Raw genomic sequence first — 22997 nt, 5'->3', positions numbered from 1 at the left:
TGTTGTATTTAGTATGTTGTATTTAAGTAGTTAATGCGTATATTTTATGTGTAAAGGTTACCACATTAAAATAAAATTAAAAAAAGATCGGCATAGTGAAGTAAATCATCACCAGTGCCATGGAAGTAGTTTAAAGTGGAATTGATATATAGTTTGGAAAAGAAGTAGCATGGAAGGAATTGCGCCATTTTAAACTATTATTTTGGACATTTCTGTTACCCGGTGGTTAAGGGGTTAAGACTCTCGGGCCCCTCTGTTGGGGAGGCGGAGTCTGATGAGGGAGGAATGGAAGAAAGGGGTTCTGGGGAATGTACGCGAGAGGCGGGAGTTACTACGTTGTAGAAAAGGAATAAAGACGTTCCTCTGATCCCTCCGTGTGTGCGTCCTTCATTAGGCCTAGATCCATAGGCAACATTTGGCGACGAGGATTTCTCCCGCACACCGGAGTCCTCTTCCAGTGGCAATCTGCCACATCCACGCTCGTGCTGTGGGAGACACAGCGAGCCTCCTCCTCCTACTCCTCCTCCTCCAGGCCGTAACACGGCAATCCGCCGGATTCGCTCAGGCGGTCGCTGACCCGCTGAGCCTCCTCCTCCTCACCTCGCACAGGCACGCCTGCTCCTGCCCCGGCCGACGCCAATCTGCCGCGACGACAACGCGGGGAGTGTGCAGCAGGCCTTATAAAGCTGCAGGGCTCCAGTGAAGACACGCGTGCCGGCGATCCCGCCCACGCCCTCCCTCCTGGACCACAGGCCTTCGCCACGGATGCCACCTCACTGGAGAAGAGGCCCTACAGTTTCACCCCTGCCATCGGACACCCAGGTGAGCGTGTGGGTGCACGTGGGCACGCTTGAGGCCCAGTGCCCTCGCCCCACTTGCTGGCTACGCACCCGCAGACCCCCACCCTTCAGGCACCATGAGCAACCCGCGCTCCAACCCTAGTTCCAACCCGGATCTCCTCAACCGCTGTGGGCGGCAAAGTCAATACAGTTACGGTTGCCCCCGCCATTCACCATGACGCCCCAAGCCACCGAAGGCCCCAGGTGGACCGACTGGATGGATGATTTTCATCACTTCGTGAGGGGATCCGGTGACAGTGACTCCCCCAACATAAGAGACATCTTCCTTAACCTCGTAGGGGGGGGGATATAAAGACTGTAGTGAAAACGATTCCGGCAGCTGACCAAAACACCTTCCCCAACCTGATTGCTGCCTTAGACAAACTGCTAATCATCGAGGTCAATCGTGACTACGAAAGATATTTATTCAACCAATGCACCTAATTGCCACAGGAGACTGTTGACGAGTTCATAACGCGTCTAAGGGTGAAGGGAGCAAACTGCCAGTTTGGCGCGTTGTCGCTAGAGGAAGCCATAAGACTGAGGGTGTTCGAGGGTTGCCTCTCCCCCGCACTCAAGAAGCAGCTATTAAAAAAGCCACTCACCATCCCCGAAGTGAGTGAACTTGCTCGTATTCATGAGAGGGTGGATGCGCAAGCCTCATCCATGGGACACTCCGGCAACCCTAAACAACACACAAGCGAACTCATAGCTGCCATACAACCGTCTCGCCAAGGCGACAGGGGACCACAGCCGTACAGAGCACCAGCGACTCCCGCCCACGGCACCAAAGACAGTGCTACCGCTGCGGCATGTCGTTCCCCCACTCGGGGTCATGCCCGGCCCTATCCCAACGATGCACAAATTGTGGGAGAGAGGGACACTTTCACTCTGTTTGCAGAGAGGGCGTACCATTTCCCCCGATGCGTCCCCAAGCGGCCGCCAGGATGCCTTTCCGGCCACCGCCTCAGCAGTACAATCAACCAAGACCTTACCAACAAGGGCAGGGGCAGAGGCGCTACGTCAGGGCAATCGATGAATACCAATCATCAGGATATCTACCACAGTACGACCAGGCAGAACAGACCAGGTATTTCACCAATGAATATGATAACCCTCCAACGGACTACAGGCCTGAGACACTTTACCAGGATGATCAGGCGACGGCCTACTACGCACCGTATGATCAATATGACCAGGACGAGTTCGTCAACCTCATACTTGACAACAAAGAAGCCAGGGAGGCCCCAAAAATCCTGATCAAAATGGGGAATTGCCAATTTCAGTTCATGATTGACTCAGGCGCTACTGTGAACATTATGGGTGAGCAGGACTATGACAGGATACCACACCCGCCGCCGCTTGACCCATCCCGCTCGAGAATCTTTCAATGGGGGGCTGCCACCCCGTTACAGACAGTGGGACAGTTTGCTCAATGCTTCCTCCTAAATGGGCGGCAAGTGAACACAACCATTCACGTCATCCAGTCGCTCGCCAGGAGCAGATGTCTGCTCAGCTACCACATGGCATCGCGCCTGGGATTGATTGAGATTCACATGAACGCTGGTGACATGATCACCACAACCTCGAACAACCTGGACCCGAGGAACACCACAGGGACAATAGCATTCCACCAGCCTCAGACTCTCGTCTCACAGGACGACATCGCAAGAAGATTCCCCAAGCTGTGCACGGGACTAGGGAAACTCAACGGCCCCCCCATCAAACTGCACATCGACCCTCAGGTGCGACCAGTGCCACAACACCCCAGAAGAGTCGGGTTCCACCTTCAGGAGGCAGTATCAGAGGCGCTCCAACAACTGCTCTCCGATGGCATCATAGAACCGGCAACGGGGCCGACTCCATGGGTTTCCCCCCTCGTGGTGGTAACCAAAGAAGGGGGAAAGATTTGGTTGTGTGTGGACATGAGGGTGGCCAACACAGCGATACAACGGGAGAGACACCCGGGACCATGTATTGAGGACATGATTGTGCAGTTAAACAGCGCCCAGATGTTCTCCAAGCTAGACCTGATCCAAGGATACCATCAGCTGGAGCTCCATCCCGACTCCAGAGTCATCACAACGTTTGCAACGCATGATGGACTCTTCAGATACCGGAGACTAAACTTCGGAATTTCGTCCGCCGCAGAGATCTTCCAGGAAGCGATACGTCAAATAATGAGACCTATAAAGGGAGCTCTGAATTATAGCGACGATATACTCGTCTTTGGATCATCCAAGGAGGCCCACGACGCAGCACTGCACGACACCTGTGAAGCCGTTCAAAAGGCAGGTCTCACACTCAATATCACCAAATGCCGTTTCAGTAAAACAAAGCTCAAATTTTTCGGACATATCTTCTCCAGGGAAGGCATGATGCCTGATCCTGACACAGTCGACACGATTACCAACCTCAGCGAACCCCTACAGGTCGCGGACGTCTGCTCTTTTCTCGGCATGGCGGGTTACTGTGCGAGGTACATACCCCACTACGCCTCCCTTACAGACCCTTTGAGAAAGTTGCTGCAGAAGGAGTCATCCTTCGAATGGATCCCGGCATGTGAACAAGCCTTCACCAACATCAAGCAGGCGCTCACGGAAGCCCACCGCCTCGCATACTTCAATCCATCGTGGCACACTGAGGTGGTGGTTGATGCCAGCCCGGTCGGCCTCGGAGCCCTCTTGGCACAAACCAGTGGCGCGGACATCAACCCCAGACATGTGGTCGCCTATGCAAGCAGGGCGCTGTCAACGCCAGAGCTAGCCTATTCCCAAGCCGAGAAGGAGAGCTTGGCGGCGGTCTGGGCGTGTGAACATTTTCACAACTTTATCATCGGGAAGAGGTTTACTCTGATCACCGATCACCAGGCACTTCTATCCCTATTTGGCAACCCGCATACCAAGATGCCACCGAGGATCGAGCGGTGGGGCATCCGCCTCCAAGAATACGACTACGACATTGTACACCGCCCTGGAGGTGACCTCAATCCCGCTGACTATTTGTCACGACACCCTGTTGGAGCCCCGCTCGCCCGGAAGGGCGATGTTGCCTATGTACAATATGTGGCATCCCACTCATTGCCACCAGCGTTATCCCTTGAAAGGGTCGCCGCTGTGTCCGCCGCCGACCCAACGACAGCCCTGGCTATCAGTCTAACTACGACCAGCAAATGGAAGGATCATCACAGAGCAATGTTAGCCCATCCAGGAGTTAACAAACAGGAGATCGAGCTAGGGTGCAGAGTGAACTTGCCGTGAAAGACAACAACATTCTACTAAGGGGGTGCAGGATTGTCATTCCCGCCACGCTTAGAAGCGAGGTGGTCAGCACCGCCCATGAAGGCCACAGAGGGGATGAAAATACGAAGAAGCAGCTGAGGTGCCATGTGTGGTTCCCCTTCCTGGATGCCGCCGTCGATGAGTGGGTAAGGAACTGCCATGCCTGTCAGTGTACAGCCCCTGCCGAACGTCCGCCCCCACTACAACACACTCAGATAACTGACCGCCCCTGGGAACGAATAGCCATGGATTTCTATGGGCCTACAGAAGCAGGTGATTACCTCCTACTCTTCATAGATGAACATTCGAGATTTCCTATAGTCAAAGTAGTTACCACCACAGCGTTTCCCCAGGTAGCAGCGGCGATAGAGGAAGTATTTAGCGAGTGGGGGATCCCCAAATGTGTCAAGTCTGATAATGGACCACCGTTCTGTGGGCACGAGTTTGGAACACTGGCGGAGGACCTGGGTTTCAGACACATGAAGGTAACTCCTCGCCACCCACAAGCGAACGGAATGGCCGAGCGCTTCATGGCGTCGATTAAGAAGACAATACAGAGAGCCCGGCTTGAAGCAGTCAACACACATCAGGCATTATGTTGCCTCTTAAGAGACTACCGGAACACTCCCTATGAGGCTACAAACAAGACACCTGCCGAGCTCATGTTCCGCTACGAGGTGCGGACCCGCATTCCGTGGAACCCGTCGAGTGCAGAGCCGGTTGACAGGGACCTGCTCCAAAGGGATGCTGAGGCAAAAGAGAACGCGAGGCGCAGTACTGATGCGCGGCGCGGAGCGGTGACACAAGAATTCCACATAGGAGATGAAGTCCTAGTCCAACAGCCAACAACCAGGAAGACAGATCCGCGGTTTGCCCCAAGTCCCATGAGGGTAATCGCAGTGAAAGGCACGATGGTAACAGCTGAAGATCAGAACAGAGCTGTCACCAGGAACTGTCAACAATTCAGACATTATGTTAAGAGAGAAGGCGCAGAAATACCACAGAGGTCCGTTTCCCCAGAACCACGGATGCAGCGGGACGACCTGTGGACCCCTCGGGAGGGAGATCCTGGAGGGACGAGTCAGAGAGTGGAAACTCAAGATGTTCCAGAGCCCGTTGCTCAAGGTGAGAGGCCACGACGAATCATCAGGAAACCGATGAGACTTGTTGAAGAGTGTTAAATTGATGTTTGGACATATTGTTCGGGGGTAGTGTTACCCGGTGGTTAAGGGGTTAAGACTCTCGGGCCCCTCCGTTGGGGAGGCGGAGTCTGATGAGGGAGGAATGGGAGAAAGGGGTTCTGGGGAATGTACGCGAGAGGCGGGAGTTACTACGTTGTAGAAAAGGAATAAAGACGTCACTCTGATCCCTCCGTGTGTGCGTCCTTCATTAGGCCTAGATCCATAGGCAACAATTTCCTTTGATCAGAGGTCAACGGCCAGCTCCGCCCCCCAAAACCCCGCCTCCTCGGACACCGACCCCCCCAACTCCGCCCCCACCCCTGGAGCTTGTGTGATCCCTTACCAAATTGTTTCCATTTCCACAACGGACATTTAGCACGCCTCAACGTCAAATAGGCCTTATGCACAAAGCATAAACTGCCAACGGACGCGCAATGATGTCACGTGTCCGCGACAGTGTTTGAAACCCCGCGAGCAGGGCAGGCTGTGGAATAATGCGATCGCGAAGCCATTTTTATATCCGGCTTTATGCTGGTGTAAGCATGTCCACAGGACTTTTTGTGACCTCTCGCGCTTTAAATCACCTCCACTGGCAACCGTGGTTAAAGGGTCTTTGCTGCAGCACCCTTACAGTTCAAACTATACGCCTGATTTTAGGGGGCAGAACCGACAGTTGCTTGCACATTGCTGATTTGTAAGTCCTGCCAACTGGTTGCTGACATGAAACAGAGACAGTACACAGTGTTACCCAAGATCACACGGCACTGTAATGCAGTCCACGCTTTTTCTAGTGCCGATTGCTTTCTTCCACGTGGGCCCACCACATTTTGCTAAACCACCACATCTGCAATTTCCATCACACAGGCTCCAGGAGAACGCAAAAGCGCACATCTGTGCAAACTAGCTTCCGCTACGTATAACAAAAGCCCACATGGCGAACTAATGGCAAAGTCAACATATCTGGCAAAACGCACACATTACAAACGCGAAATCAAATTGAACTGTGCTCTGGTTGGGATTTTCGTGCAGTTGCTCTGTTCTCCATCTGGTTTGTGTCTTAGTGTTATGTGGTGCTCCGGGGCACCGGAGCAGGACTCAAGTTCCCAGGGTCACCTGGGTTCACTGCGGACACGCAGTAAATGACAGTAGAGGGAGCACCCGCTGCTGATGGCACACTGGGGGCACCCAGCACACAATGCCAAGCGCGCTGGTCACAGGGCCGTGATCACACGGACACAAACGCACACAAATAATTACAGGAGCCAGGAGTTGCCACTAACTGGGTCTCCACTGCAGTGGCGCACGTGCCTGCAGTGGCCCCTTTTATTAACATTCATGACGCAGTGATGACCCGCGTCTCGTCAGGAACCAACACGCCTCCATTTAATGGGGCACTACATTACACTAAGGGACGGTGGGTGGAGCAATGCAAATGAGCAAAATATGCAAGTTGTTGGCAAACAAGCGAGGAGGTGTGGGCAAAGCCCAAGTGACGCTCAAGTCAACTCTGAAAAGTTGGCATCTAGGACATAAACCCTGCTGGATTACAGTCACAAGGTCATCCTTTACCGCATTGATAGTTGACCCCCGAAAGGGGGTTCCTAGCTGCAAACCAAGCATTCCACCCGCGGGATAGGACGGGGCCAAGTTTCCCACGCAAACCCCCCTACAGCACAAGAAAAGGGACCGCAAAGCTCTGCACTAGTACTCAACTACTGGTTCACAGCTCTTCCCTGCTGTAGACAGAGGATTTGTGGCCGGGGCAGGACACTCAATAGTGTCCCTGCAATCCTCACCTGCATGACCTGAATGAAGGTGCCGGCTGGGCTCCTTCTGAGAGGTGAGAAGTAAAGGACCCCCTTTTATTCTCCACCACTTAGGACATCACCAAGCTTGAAGCTTGCCCGAGTCCCTAGGACTCCTCGGGGCTGCTGGGGAGGGAGGCATTGAATAGCATTTCACTGTGTAAAGGCCGGAGCTGAAACACGCAAGGAGGATATCGCTACAATAAGACAGAAGCAATGGATAAGGGAGGCATGGAAAGTTAGTGGCAGGGACACCAACATGTACAAAGAAAGAAAGAAAAAAAGCATGAGAAAGAGAAACACAATGGACACAACAAAACGAAGCCCGAATAAGGGCGATAACATGGGGAGGAAGTGACAGTGTGAAGATGAGGGGAGCCTGAATACCGGTAAGCGGGGGGCATCTATGCATGCTGCCTTTCTGTGGTGGTTGGGAGGATACCAAGGTGGCCCCTTGCCCCCTCGATGTTGAGGAGACCACCCAATTTCCTTCATGGATACCAAGGTGGCACCTTGCCCCCTGGATGTTGATAAGTCCACCCATTTCCTTAATGGATACCAAAGTGGCCCCTTGACGCCTGGATGTCGAGGAGGCTGCCCCATTTGCTTCATGGATACCAAGGTGGCCCCTTGCCCACTGGATGCTGAGGAGGCCTCCCCATTTCCTTCATGCATACCAAGGTGGCCCCTTGCCCCCTGAATGCCAATGTGGCCACCTCATTTCCTTCATGGATACCAAGGTGGTCCCTTGCCCCCTCAATGTTGAGGAGACCACCAATGTTGAGGAGACCACCCCTTTTCCTTCAAGGATACCAGTGTGGTCTCTTATCCGCTGGATGTCAATAAAGCCACCCCATTTGCTTCATGGATATCAAGATGGCCCCTTTCCCCCTGGATGCCGACGAGGGCCTCCCATTTGCTTCATGGATACCAAGGTGGCTTTTTGCCTCCTGGATGTCGATGAGGCTGCCCCATTTGTTTCCTGGATACCAAGGTGGCCACCCCATTTGCTTCATGAATACCTAGGTGGCCCCTTGCCTCGTGGATGTCGAGGAGGCCGCCCCATTTGCTTCATGGATACCAAGGTGGCCCCTTGCCCCCTGGATCCCGACGAGGCCACCCCATTTCCTTCATGGATACCAAGGGGGCCCCTTGCTCCCTGGATGCTGACTAGGCCACCCCATTTGCTTCATGGATACCTAGGTGGCCTCTTGCCTCGTGGATGTCGAAGAGGCCGCCCCATTTGCTTCATGGATACCAAGGTGCCCCTTTGCCTCGTGGATGTCGAAGAGGCCGCCCCATTTGCTTCATGGATACCAAGGTGCCCCCTTGCTCCCTGGATGATGACTAGGCCACCCCATTTGCTTCATGGATACCAAGGTGCGCCCTTGCCCCCTTGATGTCGATGAGGCCGCCCCATTTGTTTCCTGAATACTAATATGGCCTCTTGCCCCTTGCTGTCGAGATGCTCTTCTGGCCTTCTGGATATGGAGGTAGCCAGGATGGCTTTAGGTGTAGCTGTACACTCTGGTAACCCTCATGTTATCTGGATTGCCTCCCAGGTTGGCTTTAGGAGTAGCCTCACGCTCTGGTAACCCTGATGTTATCTGGATTGCCTCCATGGTTGGCTTTAGGTGTAGCCTCATGATCTGGTAACCCTCATATTATCTGGATTGCCTCCCAGGTTGGCTTTAGGTGCAGCCTCACGCTCTGGTAACCCTCATGTTATCTGGATTTCCTCCCAGGTTGGCTTTAGGTGTAGCCGTACGCTCTGGTAACACTCATATTATCTGGATTGCCTCCTAGGTTGGCTTTAGGTGTAGCCGTATGCTCTGGTAACCCTCATATTATCTGGATTGCCTCCCTTGTTGGCTTTAAGTGTAGCCTCATGCTCTGGTAACCCTCATGTTATCTGGATTGCCTCCAAGGTTGGCTTTAGGTGTAGCCTCACGCTCTGGTAACCCTCATATTATCTGGATTGCCTCCCAGGTTGGCTTTAGGTGTGTAGCTTCACGCTCTGGTAACCCTCATGTTATCTGGATTGCCTCCCAGGTTGGCTTAAGGTGTGTAGCTTCACGCTCTGGTAACCCTCATGTTATCTGGATTGCCTCTCTGGTTGGCTTTAGGTGTAGCCTCACGCTCTGGTAACCCCCATATTATCTGGATTGCCTCCCAGGTTGGCTTTAGGTGTGTAGCTTCACGCTCTGGTAACCTCATGTTATCTGGATTGCCTCCCAGGTTGGCTTTAGGTGTGTAGCTTCACGCTCTGGTAACCCTCATGTTATCTGGATTGCCTCTCTGGTTGGCTTTAGGTGTAGCCTCACACTCTGGTGACCCTCATATTATCTGGATTGCCTCTCAGGATGGCTTTAGGTGTAGCCTCATGGTCTGGTAACCCTCATGTTATCTGGATTGCCTCTGAGGTTGGCTTTAGGTGTGCAGCCTCAAACTCTGGTAACGCTCATGATATCTGGATTGCCTCTGAGGTTGGCTTTAGGTGTAGCCTCACTCTGGTGCCTCTCATATTATCTGGATTTCCTCTGAGGTTGGCTTTAGGTGTGCAGCCTCAAGCTCTGGTAACGCTCATGATATCTGGATTGCCTCCCTGGTTGGCTTTAGGTGTAGCCTCACGCTCTGGTAACCCTCATATTATCTGGATTGCAGGGTCGCTAGTATCTAGGTTTGTCCACCAGCACCCTCGTCTCTAAGGTCAAGTATGCTCTCTTAGTTGCAAGGGGCCGGCGCTACTCTCATGCGTCTGAGCTTTACTGGTCTTTGGGGGAGTGTTTTGCAATAATGAACCTCAGAGAATGGGATGTTCACTCTACCAGACAGAGAAGAGTATTACAAGATGTTTAACCACCCGACTGCCAAAATGTGATGGGAGTTTTGAAGTCTTGGCATAGCCTCTACCCTCACCCACAGGCACTCACTCACCCAGCCTGTAGCCTTCAGAGAGACCCTCCTTCTTTGCCATCTGGCTGGCGACCACCAGCAAGTGACCTAAGAGCTGGAAAAAGGCAAAAACGGTCATCATTTGGGGGGAAAAAAGAAGAAAACGGCTAATCTAGCAATTGAGAATAGAGCCCGCATGCGTCGAAAGGTTCGGGAGCATTGGCTGGCACTAGAAGGGGGACACAAAGATAACTCACATTAAGAAATATATATTCACTTGGTGAGCATGATCTAGTACCAAAGACCCTCCATGAGGCGTAGCAAGCTTCACTGATCAGAGGCCCTTTGGCGGCCCCAGCCACATACAGTATCTATCGCCTGACACTTTAACAGAAAATAGACACTGCCAATGCACTTGGGTACCTCTTGAGAGCTCTTCCGTAGTGATAGGGTACGCACTTTGCAATCCTTGCCACCAGGTCTCTATAGGCTCATGCCCACCCCGTAGAGGTCCCTTTGCGATCCAGCCCCATTCCGTTAGCAGCCTTCATCATCCATGGCCAACCTTTGGTACCAGCTTACATCTCCCAAGCACCTAAGGCAATGGAGGGTGCTAAGGTTCCATACCAACCTCCCGGTGCCAGGCCATGCAATGCCTGACGGTGCTGTTACCCAGAATTTCCTATGGACCTACGGCACAGTCTCCACTGCCCGCAGTATTTTCATTAAATGAACACACATTTCACATCATGTGGAGACCTTACGTGGTGCCAGGGTACAAAGGCCAAATTACAAAATACTTGCAGATATAGCCCACCACCCGGGAAGATACATGTGTTCAGTTGCCAGGACCTTATTGCCCCACTACCCAGGAATAAACATGCATTCATTTGCCAGGATCATATAGCCCCACCACCCAGGAAGAAACATGCATTAATTTGCTAGGATGACATAGCCCCTACACCCCGGAAGAAACATGCATTATTTTGCCAGGATCATATAGCCCCACCACCCAGGAAGAAACATGCATTCATTTGCCAGGACCATCTAGCCTCACCACCCAGGAAGAAACATGCATTCATTTGCCAGGATCATATAGCTCCACCACCCAGGAAGAAACATGCATTCATTTGCTAGGATCATGTAGATAACCACCCAGGAATAAACATGCATTCATTTGCCAGGATCATATAGCCCCACCACCCAGGAAGAAACATGCATTCATTTGCCAGGACCATATAGCTCCACCACCCAGGAAGAAACATGCATTCATTTGCCAGGACCATCTAGCCTCACCGCCCAGGAATAAACATGCATTCATTTGCTAGGATCATGTAGATAACCACCCAGGAATAAACATGCATTCATTTGCCAGGATCATATAGCCCCACCACCCAGGAAGAAACATGCATTCATTTGCCAGGACCATATAGCTCCACCACCCAGGAAGAAACATGCATTCATTTGCCAGGACCATCTAGTCTCACCACCCAGGAATAAACATGCATTCATTTGCCAGGATCATACAGCCCCACCACCCAGGAAGAAACATGCATTCATTTGTCAGGACCATATAGCTCCACAACCCAGGAAGAAACATGCATTCATTTGCCAGGACCATCTAGCCTCACCGCCCAGGAATAAACATGCATTCATTTGCCAGGATCATATAGCCCCACCACCCAGGAAGAAACATGCATTCATTTGCCAGGATCATATAGCCCCACCACCCAGGAAGAAACATGCATTCATTTTCCAGGACCATATAGCTCCACCACCCAGGAAGAAACATGCATTCATTTGCCAGGATCATATAGCCCCACCGCCCAGGAAGAAATATGCATTCATCTGCCAGGTTCATATAGCCCACCACCCAGGAAGAAACATGCATTCTTTTGCCAGGATCATATAGCCCCACCACCCAGGAAGAAACATACATTAATTTGCTAGGATGACATAGCCCCACCACCCAGGAAGAAACATGCATTCATCTGCCAGGTTCATATAGCCCCACCACCCAGGAAGGAACATGCATTCTTTTGACAGGATCATATAGCCCCACCACCCAGGAAGAAACATGCATTCTTTTTCCAGGATCATATAGCCCCACCACCCATGAAAAAACATGCATTCTTTTTCCAGGATCATATAGCCCCACCACGCAGGAAGAAACATGCATTCCTTTGCCAGGATCATATAGCCCCACCACCCAGGAAGAAACATGCATTCTTTTGCCAGGATCATATAACCCCACCACCCAGGAAGAAACATGCATTCTTTTGCCAGGATCATATAGCCCCACCACCCATGAAGAAACATGCATTCATTTGCCAGATTCATATAGCCCCACCACCCAGGAAGAAACATGCATTAATTTGCCAGGATCATATAGCCCCACCACCCAGGAAGAAACATGCATTCATCTGCCAGGACCATATAGCCCCACCACCCAGGAAGAAACATGCATTAATTTGCTAGGATGACGTAGCCCCTACACCCCGGAAGAAACATGCATTCATTTGCCAGGATCATATAGCCCCAACACCCAGGAAGAAACATGCATTCATTTGCTAGGATGACATAGCCCCTACACCCCAAAGGAAACATGCATTCATTTGCCAGGATCATATAGCCCCACCACCCAGGAAGAAACATGCATTCATCTGCCAGGTTCATATAGCCCCACCACCCAGGAAGAAATATGCATTAATTTGCCAGGATCATATAGCCCCACCACCCAGGAAGAAACATGCATTCTTTTACCAGGACCATATAGCCCCACCACCCAGGAAGAAGCATGCATTCATCTGCCAGGTTCATATAGCCCCACCACCCAGGAAGAAATATGCATTAATTTGCCAGGATCATATAGCCCCACCACCTAGGAAGAAACATGCATTCATCTGCCAGGTTCATATAGCCCCACCACCCAGGAAGACATATGCATTAATTTGCCAGGATCATATAGCCCCACCACCCAGGAAGAAACATGCATTCATCTGCCAGGTTCATATAGCCCCACCACCCAGGAATAAACATGCATTCTTTTGCCAGGATCATATAGCCCTACCACCCAGGAAGAAACATGCATTCTTTTGCCAGGATCATATAGCCTCACCACCCAGGAAGAAACATGCATTCTTTTTCCAGGATCATATAGCCCCACCACCCAGGAAGAAACATGCATTCTTTTTCCAGGATCATGTAGTCCCACCACCCAGGAAGAAACATGCATTCTATTTCCAGGATCATATAGCCCCACCACCCAGGAAGAAATATGCATTAATTTGCCATGTTCCTTCTACAGAACTAATGAGCACTACATTCCATTCTATTTTATAGAGTGTCAGGGGACACACACACCACTATCATGACCCCTTTAATCAGGCACTATCTTTTGCCAGCACATGCAACATCCCATGTTGCATGCCTACGGAGGTTGGAGATGTTCACCTGCGTGTCCGCGTCCGATACATCGCTGATCCTTGTGATCGGGGTCTTCGGAATCACTAGAAGGTGCACGGGGGCCTGAGGATTTGCATCGCGGAATGCAAGGCACTGCAAAGAGACCAAGAAAGGTTATTGCACAGGAGCGCCCCCCAGCACATTGGAGAAACAGGAAGTGCCATTGAGATTCAAATCCTTCACTCTCATTGTGAACTCATTGGGCTGCATCAATATTCTGTGCATCACAGGCAGAAGAAATCCAAGGGTTACAAACACACCGCCTAGTCCAGAGGGTTGTATCTTCATTCTTTGCCCATAAATGTTTTGCCGAAAAAATCATCAGTTTATTTTGATCTATATCCAGCTGTGTCTCCCAATTCCTTCCTCCCCTATTATTTATTCCATATACCCTACCCCACCCTATCCCCTACATGCGACCCCCCCTCCATATTTTTCCATGATTTTTTTCGGCAAAAAAAATATAGGCGAGAAGTGCAGCTAAAAAGAAAACAGGCGATCAATGAACGTCGTACCATCCAGAGTCCCTCCACCTTCCACACATGTAGTATCTGGGGGCAAACGTGGACGGGACCAGTGTTTTTATTTTTAAAGGGTAGCCGAAGTACATGTTCAGCATCCCCTCCCAGCCACGCCTCAATCATCTTTTGAATCTGGCCACCAGGCCTTTTCCATCTACCCAAAACTGCAGAAGGAAGTTGGGCATGGGCTAGGAGCAGGCCCGGCCTTAGCGGCAGCAATGCTGGTCAACGGGGCGGGAGTGCACGAAGCGCCGCAGTTTATTTCTACTTCCTCGCTCCGGCGCCTGGCAGGGAGATAATCATGCTAATGCATGAGCGCCCTATTCCAATGCAAACTGCCTCACTCCTGCGTCGGATTGGTGAGGTAATCATGTAAATAGGGTGCTGAGGCAAAGCAACTGCACCCTGTTGCAGCGGGCGCATTTAATAACAAAAGGGTGCTTGCCATGCCTTCTCCCACTACGCCAGCTCGTGGGAGTCCTTGAAAGACTCTCTGGAGCTGGTGTGGCGGGGGGCTAATGGCGCCTTCGGGGTCATGGCGCCCCGGGCGGTCACCCGGCACGTCCTGTCCTAAGGCTAGCCCTGGCTAGGAAGACATTAGTCACTATGGCGGGTAACTTTCCTACTCGTACGTTCTGCTCACTCTTCTCCATACCTGTGGGAAACTTCAAAGCAAGGAGTTTGGATCGGCCTCCAATCTACCCAAAAAGGTTCAAATGGTCCTCAGCTCTGAGGCGGAGGTACCCAGGGTCTCACCAGTGCTCACAGAAGTCCAAAGGGGTATCCCATATACCGGCTCCACGTCTCTGGATGCAGGAGCATCCAGACGCTTGGGGAACAGTTTCCGCCTCGCAGCTCTGAACAGTGCAAGCCGCCATCTTGCGAATGATGGAGGCTTTCCGTGCCTGGCGCCGGGGCAAACGCGGCCACACATCACAGGGTCTTCCCCATGCACCGGAAGGTGCGGTGCAGGACCCCTCTCTGCTTCTGGGGACGGGTCCTGAAAAAGCAACAGCAAAAAAACGTCCTCTCATATATGAAAGACTATGTTCCAGTCTCTCGGAGGGGGAAAAGCCCTCACAGGGACAAACATAAAGAAGACTGCCCAGGTGCACATAGGCAGCCACCGTGTTCCAGTGGGCTCCCAAGGGCCACAAGATATAGCCAACAAAAGTGCCCAAGACGCAATAAAGGGGAGAGTACTGTCCAGGGATCAAGAGAGGAGAGGGGTGAGATGCCACTGAAGGTTCTAGCACCAGAAACAAAGCCATTTACTCTTTTATTGGCTGAGGAGGGACGGCTCCCTTGTTGCTTGAATGAAGAGACATGTATCCTGAGAAGGACCTAGGTGCTCAGTAACCATGACGACAAGCTCAGCGATGGAAGGGATACCCGGTGATTCAGAAGATCAATAGTCAGGGGGAGACAGAAAGGCAACAAGAACCGGAACCTGGCTGGGCCAGCCAGGAGCGATCATTATCACGGAACAATTTCTTCATATTCTGAATTTCAGGACAGGAATGTGGAGAATGTGGCCCCAAGAGATGGCTAGCGTGGCTCCCAGAGACGGCTAGCGTGGCTCTCAAGAGATGGCTAGCGTGGCTCCCAAGAGATGGCTAGCGTGGCTCCCGAGAGATGGCTAGCGTGGCTCCCAGAGTCGGCTAGCGTGGCTCCCAAGAGCTGGCTAGCGTGGCTCCTAGAGACGGCTAGCATGGCTCCCAGAGACGGCTAGCGTGGCTCCCAGAGACAGCTAGCATGGCTCCCAGAGACGGTGGTACTTTCCCCATCCAGGATTCATACAGACATCTCTGTTGGGCAGATTGGCAAACATGCCCTGTGAATACAGTCCAGTGATGGGACCTGGGCTACTTCTGGGAGGACCTTCCACTCATGATTGTGGTGCGAGTAACATGTCTGCTCTCGCGTAATGGGTTCCCGCTGGATATGATGCCTGAAGAAGGATTGCTAGCGAGATGACCCATTCCAACAACCAGACTGGCAGGAGACAGGGGTCGAGGGCGGGATGAGAAGAGACATCCTGCCTATTCCACTCCTTTGATAGAGAGCATCGCTAAAGTTTTGTTGGCGGGATCAACATCTTCAAGCTCGCTATCACTAGCACGGACGCTTTGATACCGAACAAATGCTTTCACCGCCAACACGCGGAAGTGCTTCTTCTTAGCCTTTGTAGACCGCAGATTGTGTACCCCACGCTCTACACACGGTTCCCACTCCCAACGTGCAGAGTTGGAAGCATGCTTGGGAACGTGTTCCGGCAATTCTGGAAGACTGGTGGCTTACGTGGCACGGCATAACCAGAACTTGGGCCAGAGGTCAAGTTCCGCAAAGGTAATTCTGGGCCGCCAAGCCTCAGTGGGGAGAGAGGCCTAATCCATGAATAGATGGATCGGCCATTCAGGTGAATGATGTTGGGAAACAGAAGGTAGGTGGCAAAACAGAAGGGGATGCGGAAAAACAAATCATGTTAAATTAGAATCACCTGGCATCTTGCTGTACAGCAAGTTATGTATGTTCAAAAACTTCAATCAAAACTGATCAGTTTTCAGTGGTTATAAATAAATACCAAATATGTCGTGAAGAAGTGCTGGGCCTAAGTGCCAATGACAGTACAGTTTTATACATTATGGATATACAAATATTTTTTTTTATTGTGATATTGTTTATCAAAACCTTTCACAGACATCAAAATATACAATTACACATTAAAAAGTCGAACATACACAAACACAGGCATAGTAAAAACAATATATACAAATTCATATTCATGTAACCTATAGATTACTTACAACAGTATTTCAAATAATACGTCCCATTATGCCTTCCACACAACGTATAGCAGCGATCAAATGGGGGGATCCACGCGCCCGGTTATATCCGGCTCAAAATTTGCAGGCCCATAAATGCCTCAAAGAGCTGAAAGAAATCTATAAAATACTTTGACCGGTGTTCCATGGTCTCAATTATGCCAACCTCACCACACAGCCTACAGGTACACAGAGTTCTAGGCATACAAGCACTAGCCCCCAAGACCTGCAACGTGGGTATAGGTTCAACCTTAATTTCATGAACTGTTTACACAAAAAGAGGCATGGAACCTTCTTAATATACTTCTCAGGCACATCTTCTCAAAGAGGGCGTAACCTATAGAAACTAAAAACATATAAATACTGTGGTGGCATGGAATGAGGAGTCTCACAAAACAGTGGCATTGTCATTGCTATAAACCTTTACTTATAGAATAAACAAACCTATATAGCCCTAACTAGAGGTGGTTTCCCTACCTAAATCTGTGTAGTCCACATCAAAGGTTCACCGTCCTAGTCCAAACTCCTATTCTATCCCTACCACTTAAACACACATTCTAATATAAGGAAAGTTCTTTCGATAACCCAAGAGAATGACTCCCTTCTCCTGGGTAAGAGTCTCTCAAGCTCAGGAAATTTTGCAAGGTGCACAAACAAAGGAAAAGTTCCCAAGTTCAAAAATAAAAAGTTCCATGATTTCCAGGTGGGGCTAGGAGAATGACTCCCTTCTCCCAGCGTGCTCCCTATTCTTTTGTAGGCCTCTTCCAGGCTATTTTATCTTCAATTCCTTTAACAACCCTTGTAGTTCCTTCCAAGGGCTTTTTCCACTCTCTACTTTCTTTAACTTGCGCCCACTGGAACGATGAGGGGGCTCCCTGAGTCCTCAATGACTTCCCAGTACCACGCTCTTGTGGAACTTGCCAGGGTATTGCTCACAACGTGTTCTACTACTTTCCCTTATTCTTCTACTTCTACTTCTTCTGCTTCACAATTCGCAGTCTTAAACTTTCCTGGCCCCCTCCAGGACTTATTCCTGTTATCTTCTCTCGGAGAATACTTCACCAGTTTTGCCAGGTGCCACAGGATTGTTCTTCTTCCTTCTACTTCTCTTCGTAGGTCTGCTTGTCTTTGTGGCCAGGTACTATAAGTGGTCTCGGCACATGTTCCGGACCGGAAGGATCACCCGTTATATGTCATGCCACCACCAGTTTCTTGTACTTCCCATACATACGCTTCCGTAGCTGCGTTGTAGGCCAGGTTAGGCGGTCTCGGCACAGTTCTCGGACCGCTCATCCCGCCTATGACAGGTAACGCCACCACCTCTGGGTTTCTTCACTTCAAAGGTGCCGGTCCGAGCCAAATCGCAAGACACCTCTCAGTCGTCCCTAGTCTCGTCTCTGCCTCACTGAAGTCTCTCGAAGCCCAAATTCGACCTTGCAGACTTCTCGACAGCATCCTCGCCCGCCGGGTTCTCCTTCTGGATTCAGAACAGAACAAAGTTCTTCTTTACTGTTTAGTTTAAATAGCGGGGACAGCCCCAGTGTAACATCAGTTCAGTTGACAACAGCTGGACGAACACTCTTTGTACTCGATGGCAGCATGCTCGCGTTCTTCTTCATCCCTGTCCTCATCAGAGTGAGATTGTGTGTGACTTTACAATAACACATGGTTTCAGACTGCACCATAGGTAGAGAAGGTTTTGGTGTTGCTACTACCCTATGGGTTCGGGAGTTAAATTTGCTGTGTCCTGGACTCTTGTCCTTTTCCCCAGGAGGGAGTTCCTCCCCATGAGATCCTCCTGCATGTTACCACCCCTAGGGGGACTATTGGTTAGTGGCTGCAGCTCCCTAGCCTCATGCAAAGGGACTCCCCTGTTGGGAGAAGTGATGCCATCTGAAGGATCGTCACAACCTATAACATAAAATTAAGAAACTACCCTTAAAAGTAGATGTATGATGTCCTCGTGGCACCAACCAAGGCAGGTGGAATATTCATCCCACACTTTAGGAAATATTATCAGTCAGCACAGCTCTGGGTCCTGAAGGAATGGTTGGGGGATGACCAACATACCACCTGGGTAACACAAGACAGAGCGGTCGCCAGGACCACCCTGGAGGACCTCTTGTGGAAACACAAACAACATAGACACCTGAATCTACGTGTTAGTGAGGTCATGAGAACTACTCTCAGCGCCTGGGATGACCACACCAGGAGGGGACTGATGACCACCTCACTGGCCCCCTTCACACCTATCTGTCGGAATCCACAGTTCCCCCTGGGTCTGGAATCAGGGGGTTTTGTAAAATGGGAAGCAGCGGGTTGCAGGAAAATAGGAGGAATGATTCAGGACAAAGAAATAAGAACCTTCGCGGAATGCAAAAACATGTGGAATCTAACAGACACGGACAGATATAAATACGAGCAAATAAAGCATTGGCTAAGTACACCGGAGATCTTCCGTGCGGCCTCAAAGGACCTCACACCTTTTGAAACGTATGTAATAACCAACCCAGGTGACAAGAAACTGGTGTCAACGCTATATAACTTCATTAACACACAAGAAGAAGAAATCAAATGGACTTATATGAGGAGATGGGAAAGTACGCGGGGGAGGAATTAACTAGGCACCAATGGGAGGAACTGTGGGCAGACATCCCTAAACTCACCAGGGCAGTCCAAACCAGGGAAATGTGGCTGAAAATAATCACTCAGTGGCACTATACCCCTGAAAGGCTCAAATCAATGTTTCCGGGTACATCGGATCGCTGCTGGAGGGGATGCCCGGACTCAGGTACTTGGAGGCATATCTGGTGGGACTGTAAGTGAGGGGCTCCTGGAGAGAAGTGCAAATGGAAATGACAAAAATATTCCTTGAGGCAAACCAAATGGGGGTGATGCTGTGGCTGTGCGGATTTAAAGGCCCACGGGCCAAAAGACTCCACAGAGCTCAATGGAGGAGCTTTATGGGCCTGGTCATCGCGGCATGGGCAACGATAGCTCAAAACTGGAAAAAACGTGACCCACTGCTGGCATTCACCTGGTTGCAAAAGGTGTGGTCCATGATGACCATGGAAAAGATCACGCACCAGCTCCAAGACCACCAAAATTCTTTCATGAAGGAATGGGGTATGGTGCTGGACTACCTGAATTTGGACTACATGGAGCAATGGTGCCCGCATAACATTAAAATTCGAAGTGAAAACGGACGAAGACCCGATTTCTTCCGGGGGTGGGGGGGTGGGGGTGGAGAGGGGGCGGGGCGTGGTTGGGATGAAATCTCGGTGTTGATGTTTTTGTTCACTGTGTAAGAAAACAATAAAAATATGTTTTAAAAGAAAAAGTAGCTGTATGAGGCATACCGCTAAGGCCGAACTACAAAGAATGTAAGATAAGCATAATTGGGTAAATATGGAGGCTGGATAATGGCATTTGTTGAGGACAAAATATAATTGCAAAGGGCGGTCAAAGAAGACATACAAACAATGCAACAATATACCCGTGGCAAATAATGCATCCCGAAGACTGGCCTGAAAATTGATTGATCCCCGAAAACCTGCTAAGTATGACGCATCCTATGCCTCAATTCTCAATTAAATTTCTCAATGAAAATTATTAATAAGGAAACAAAACCCTGTCACCGCCAAATCAAATGTGGACGGTGGCAAATGCAAGCCCTTGGTAAGCCCCAAGCAAACCCAATCAACTCTTCCCTCCCACTCCTCGAAAGGTAATAGGCAGTAAAATGGATTTGTGCAACAGCCACACAAGACGACACATCCAAGAATGCGCATGCAACAAATTATGCCATCGAATAAAACAAAGAGAAAATAAATAAAAACGGATCTAGGACCACAATCTTCTAGCCAAGTAACCAAGAGCCTTGCACTTACCGCCCTAAACTCGTGCCAAGCATGGAGCCCAGTTGGGACACCCTCAATACCTCAACATGGCTCAGAATCTACAGCGAGTAAGCACAGGCAGCGAGGAGACTGTAGATAGCCGATGGAGGGCCTAAACCTGTGCCAAGCATGGAGCAGAGTTGGGACGCCCTCATCACCTCACCAAGGCTCAGCATCTACAGCGGGTAAGCGCAAGCAGCGAGGAGACTTTAGATAGCCGATGGAGCTCCTAAACTCGTGGCAAGCATGGAGCAGAGTCGGGACACCCTCAACACCTTCCCATGATTCAGAATCTACAGCAAGTAAGCACAGGCAGCGAGGAGACTTTAGATAGCCGACGGAGGTCCTAAACCCGTGCCAAGCATGGAGCAGAGTTGGGACGCCCTCAATACCTCACCATGGCTCAGAATCTACAGCGAGTAAGCACAGGCAGCAAGAAGACATTAGATAGCCGACAGAGGTCTTAAACCCGTGCCAAGCATGGAGCCGAGTTGGGACAACCTCATCACCTCCCCATGGTTCAGAATCTACAGCGAGTAAGCAAAAGTAGCGAGGAGACTTTAGATAGCCGATGGAGGTCCTAAACTCGTGCCAAGCATGCAGCCGAGTTGGGACACCCTCACTACCTCACCATGGTTCAGAATCTACAGCGAGTAAGTGTGATGCTGGAAATGCATCAGAGGGACAGGGCATCTGAATCCTTGTCCTTTACTGCTTTTTATCGTGTGTTCTGTCGTGTTTTCTGCCCAGGAGTCCATGTGGGACTCCTGGCAGTGCAGCTCTCTCTTTTGGTTTGGTGAACAGACCCATGGGATACCCTTATGGCACCCATGGGTAGGGGTACAACCCTGTGCCCCTAGTGTATGTTTTTTGGGCACCTGTGGGTGGCCCACAGAGCAGGGTATGGGCTGGTGGCAGCTCCATGCTGAATTTGACAGGTGCTCTGGGTGTCCTCCATTTTGGGATACCCAGGCCCTGCCATTGGGATCAGTTGATTCCTGATAGGAAACAAGATGGCCCCTGTGGCCTCTTGCTTTCTATTGCCTGTTGTCTTGTTTTTCCCAAAGTCCTGGGAAGCCCCGACTCTGTCCCTTCCCCCTGACTGGCTGTTGGGTGGAAGGTCCATATATGGTGTTGTTGTGAAGGCCCAGCTAGACTGATTGGAGCCTTCCCATTGACTGTATGTTGTGGGTACCTCCTGTGGGTGGGACCTGGGTGAATGGAGTGGGTGACCAATATACACTCCTTGTTGTGGTTGTCCGGTTTCTGGCATGTGAGACAAAGACTGAGACAGCCCTGCCCGAAACTGGCCTGAATGCAGTGTGTAGTGTTGAATGGCTGGGTACTTGCCCCAATCCACATTCCTTGTTGTGAGTGTCTGAAAGGGAGGAGTGTGGCATGAATGCACTGTGTGCTTGATTGGCTGACTGACTGCATGAATGCCCTTCTGTGTGATTGGCTGCTGTGTGTGTGCCAGCAGTGTGGATGAGAGACAGAATAGTATATCTGGGGACCTCTCACCACTGGAAATTGTTCAGAAGCGTTCAGAAGCGTTCAGAAGCTGAGTCTCCACTCAAGAGTAACTGGAACTGCTGATCCTCGACGTCCAGCTGGAAGAAGAAGGCTTGCTGTGGCATTTGCTTCGACCGATCCGAAGGCTGACGAATTCGTCGATGGCTGACCCGAGAGAGGACCTGGTAAGGCGCCCTCTTCCCGTGCTCCGAGGGACCATCGAGTACCGCTGAATCTTCGCCGAAGCGCCCTGGAAGTCAGACCCTCGAAAGGCTGCCGACCCGAGACGGGACCGCCGAGGAGACCGAAGTGAAGCACCCGGACATCGACGCTGTCGAAGTCCATTGCCGTCGACCAGGGTTCGCAGGTTTGTGTAACCGCTGGAGGCCCGTCGAAGTTGTGTTGCCCAGCCGTGGGAACCACTTGACGCCGTGCCGCCGACGACTGGAGCCATCCGCTCCTTTGCCTAAGAACATTCAATCGAAGGACTCTCTCGACCGCATCGTCGACCGCTTATCCTGCCGGAGAAAGTCGAGGACGACCAACGCGCCGAGGAGAAACCTGCCGGTGGGTTTCCCACCACCCGACGACCTCAAAGACTCGGACGACTCGACGCCCTTGCTGGGCTCCCGTCTCTACAATCTTTGCGGTCCAGAACTATTGTCATCGAGGTGCCCCGCACACCCCCGCCTTGCAGGACGCCGACGCCCCGACGTCGACGAGCACCGCTCGGACGAAGCTGCCGCCTCTTCGACATCGTTCTACCTCGTTTGT

General features: G+C 51.0%; 1 protein-coding gene across 2 annotated transcripts in view; it reads right to left on the bottom strand.

Moving 5' to 3' along the window:
* LOC138511211 (uncharacterized HIT-like protein Synpcc7942_1390) overlaps nt 1–22997 on the bottom strand; it is a 178300-nt gene that overhangs the window by 19886 nt on the left and 135417 nt on the right. For both annotated transcript variants that reach the window (XM_069626737.1, XM_069626738.1), the window contains 2 exons: nt 13455–13559; nt 10044–10116 (listed from right to left, as the gene is read on the bottom strand). In XM_069626737.1, the coding sequence (XP_069482838.1) occupies nt 10044–10116; nt 13455–13559 (178 nt within the window). The remainder of the gene's footprint in view (nt 1–10043; nt 10117–13454; nt 13560–22997) is intronic.

This window comes from Ambystoma mexicanum, chromosome 6p (assembly GCF_040938575.1).
Source record: "Ambystoma mexicanum isolate Mex_15411 chromosome 6p, UKY_AmexF1_1, whole genome shotgun sequence".
In the NCBI taxonomy this organism is placed as follows: Eukaryota; Metazoa; Chordata; class Amphibia; order Caudata; family Ambystomatidae; genus Ambystoma; species Ambystoma mexicanum.
This window is presented reverse-complemented; position numbering and strand designations above follow the sequence as displayed.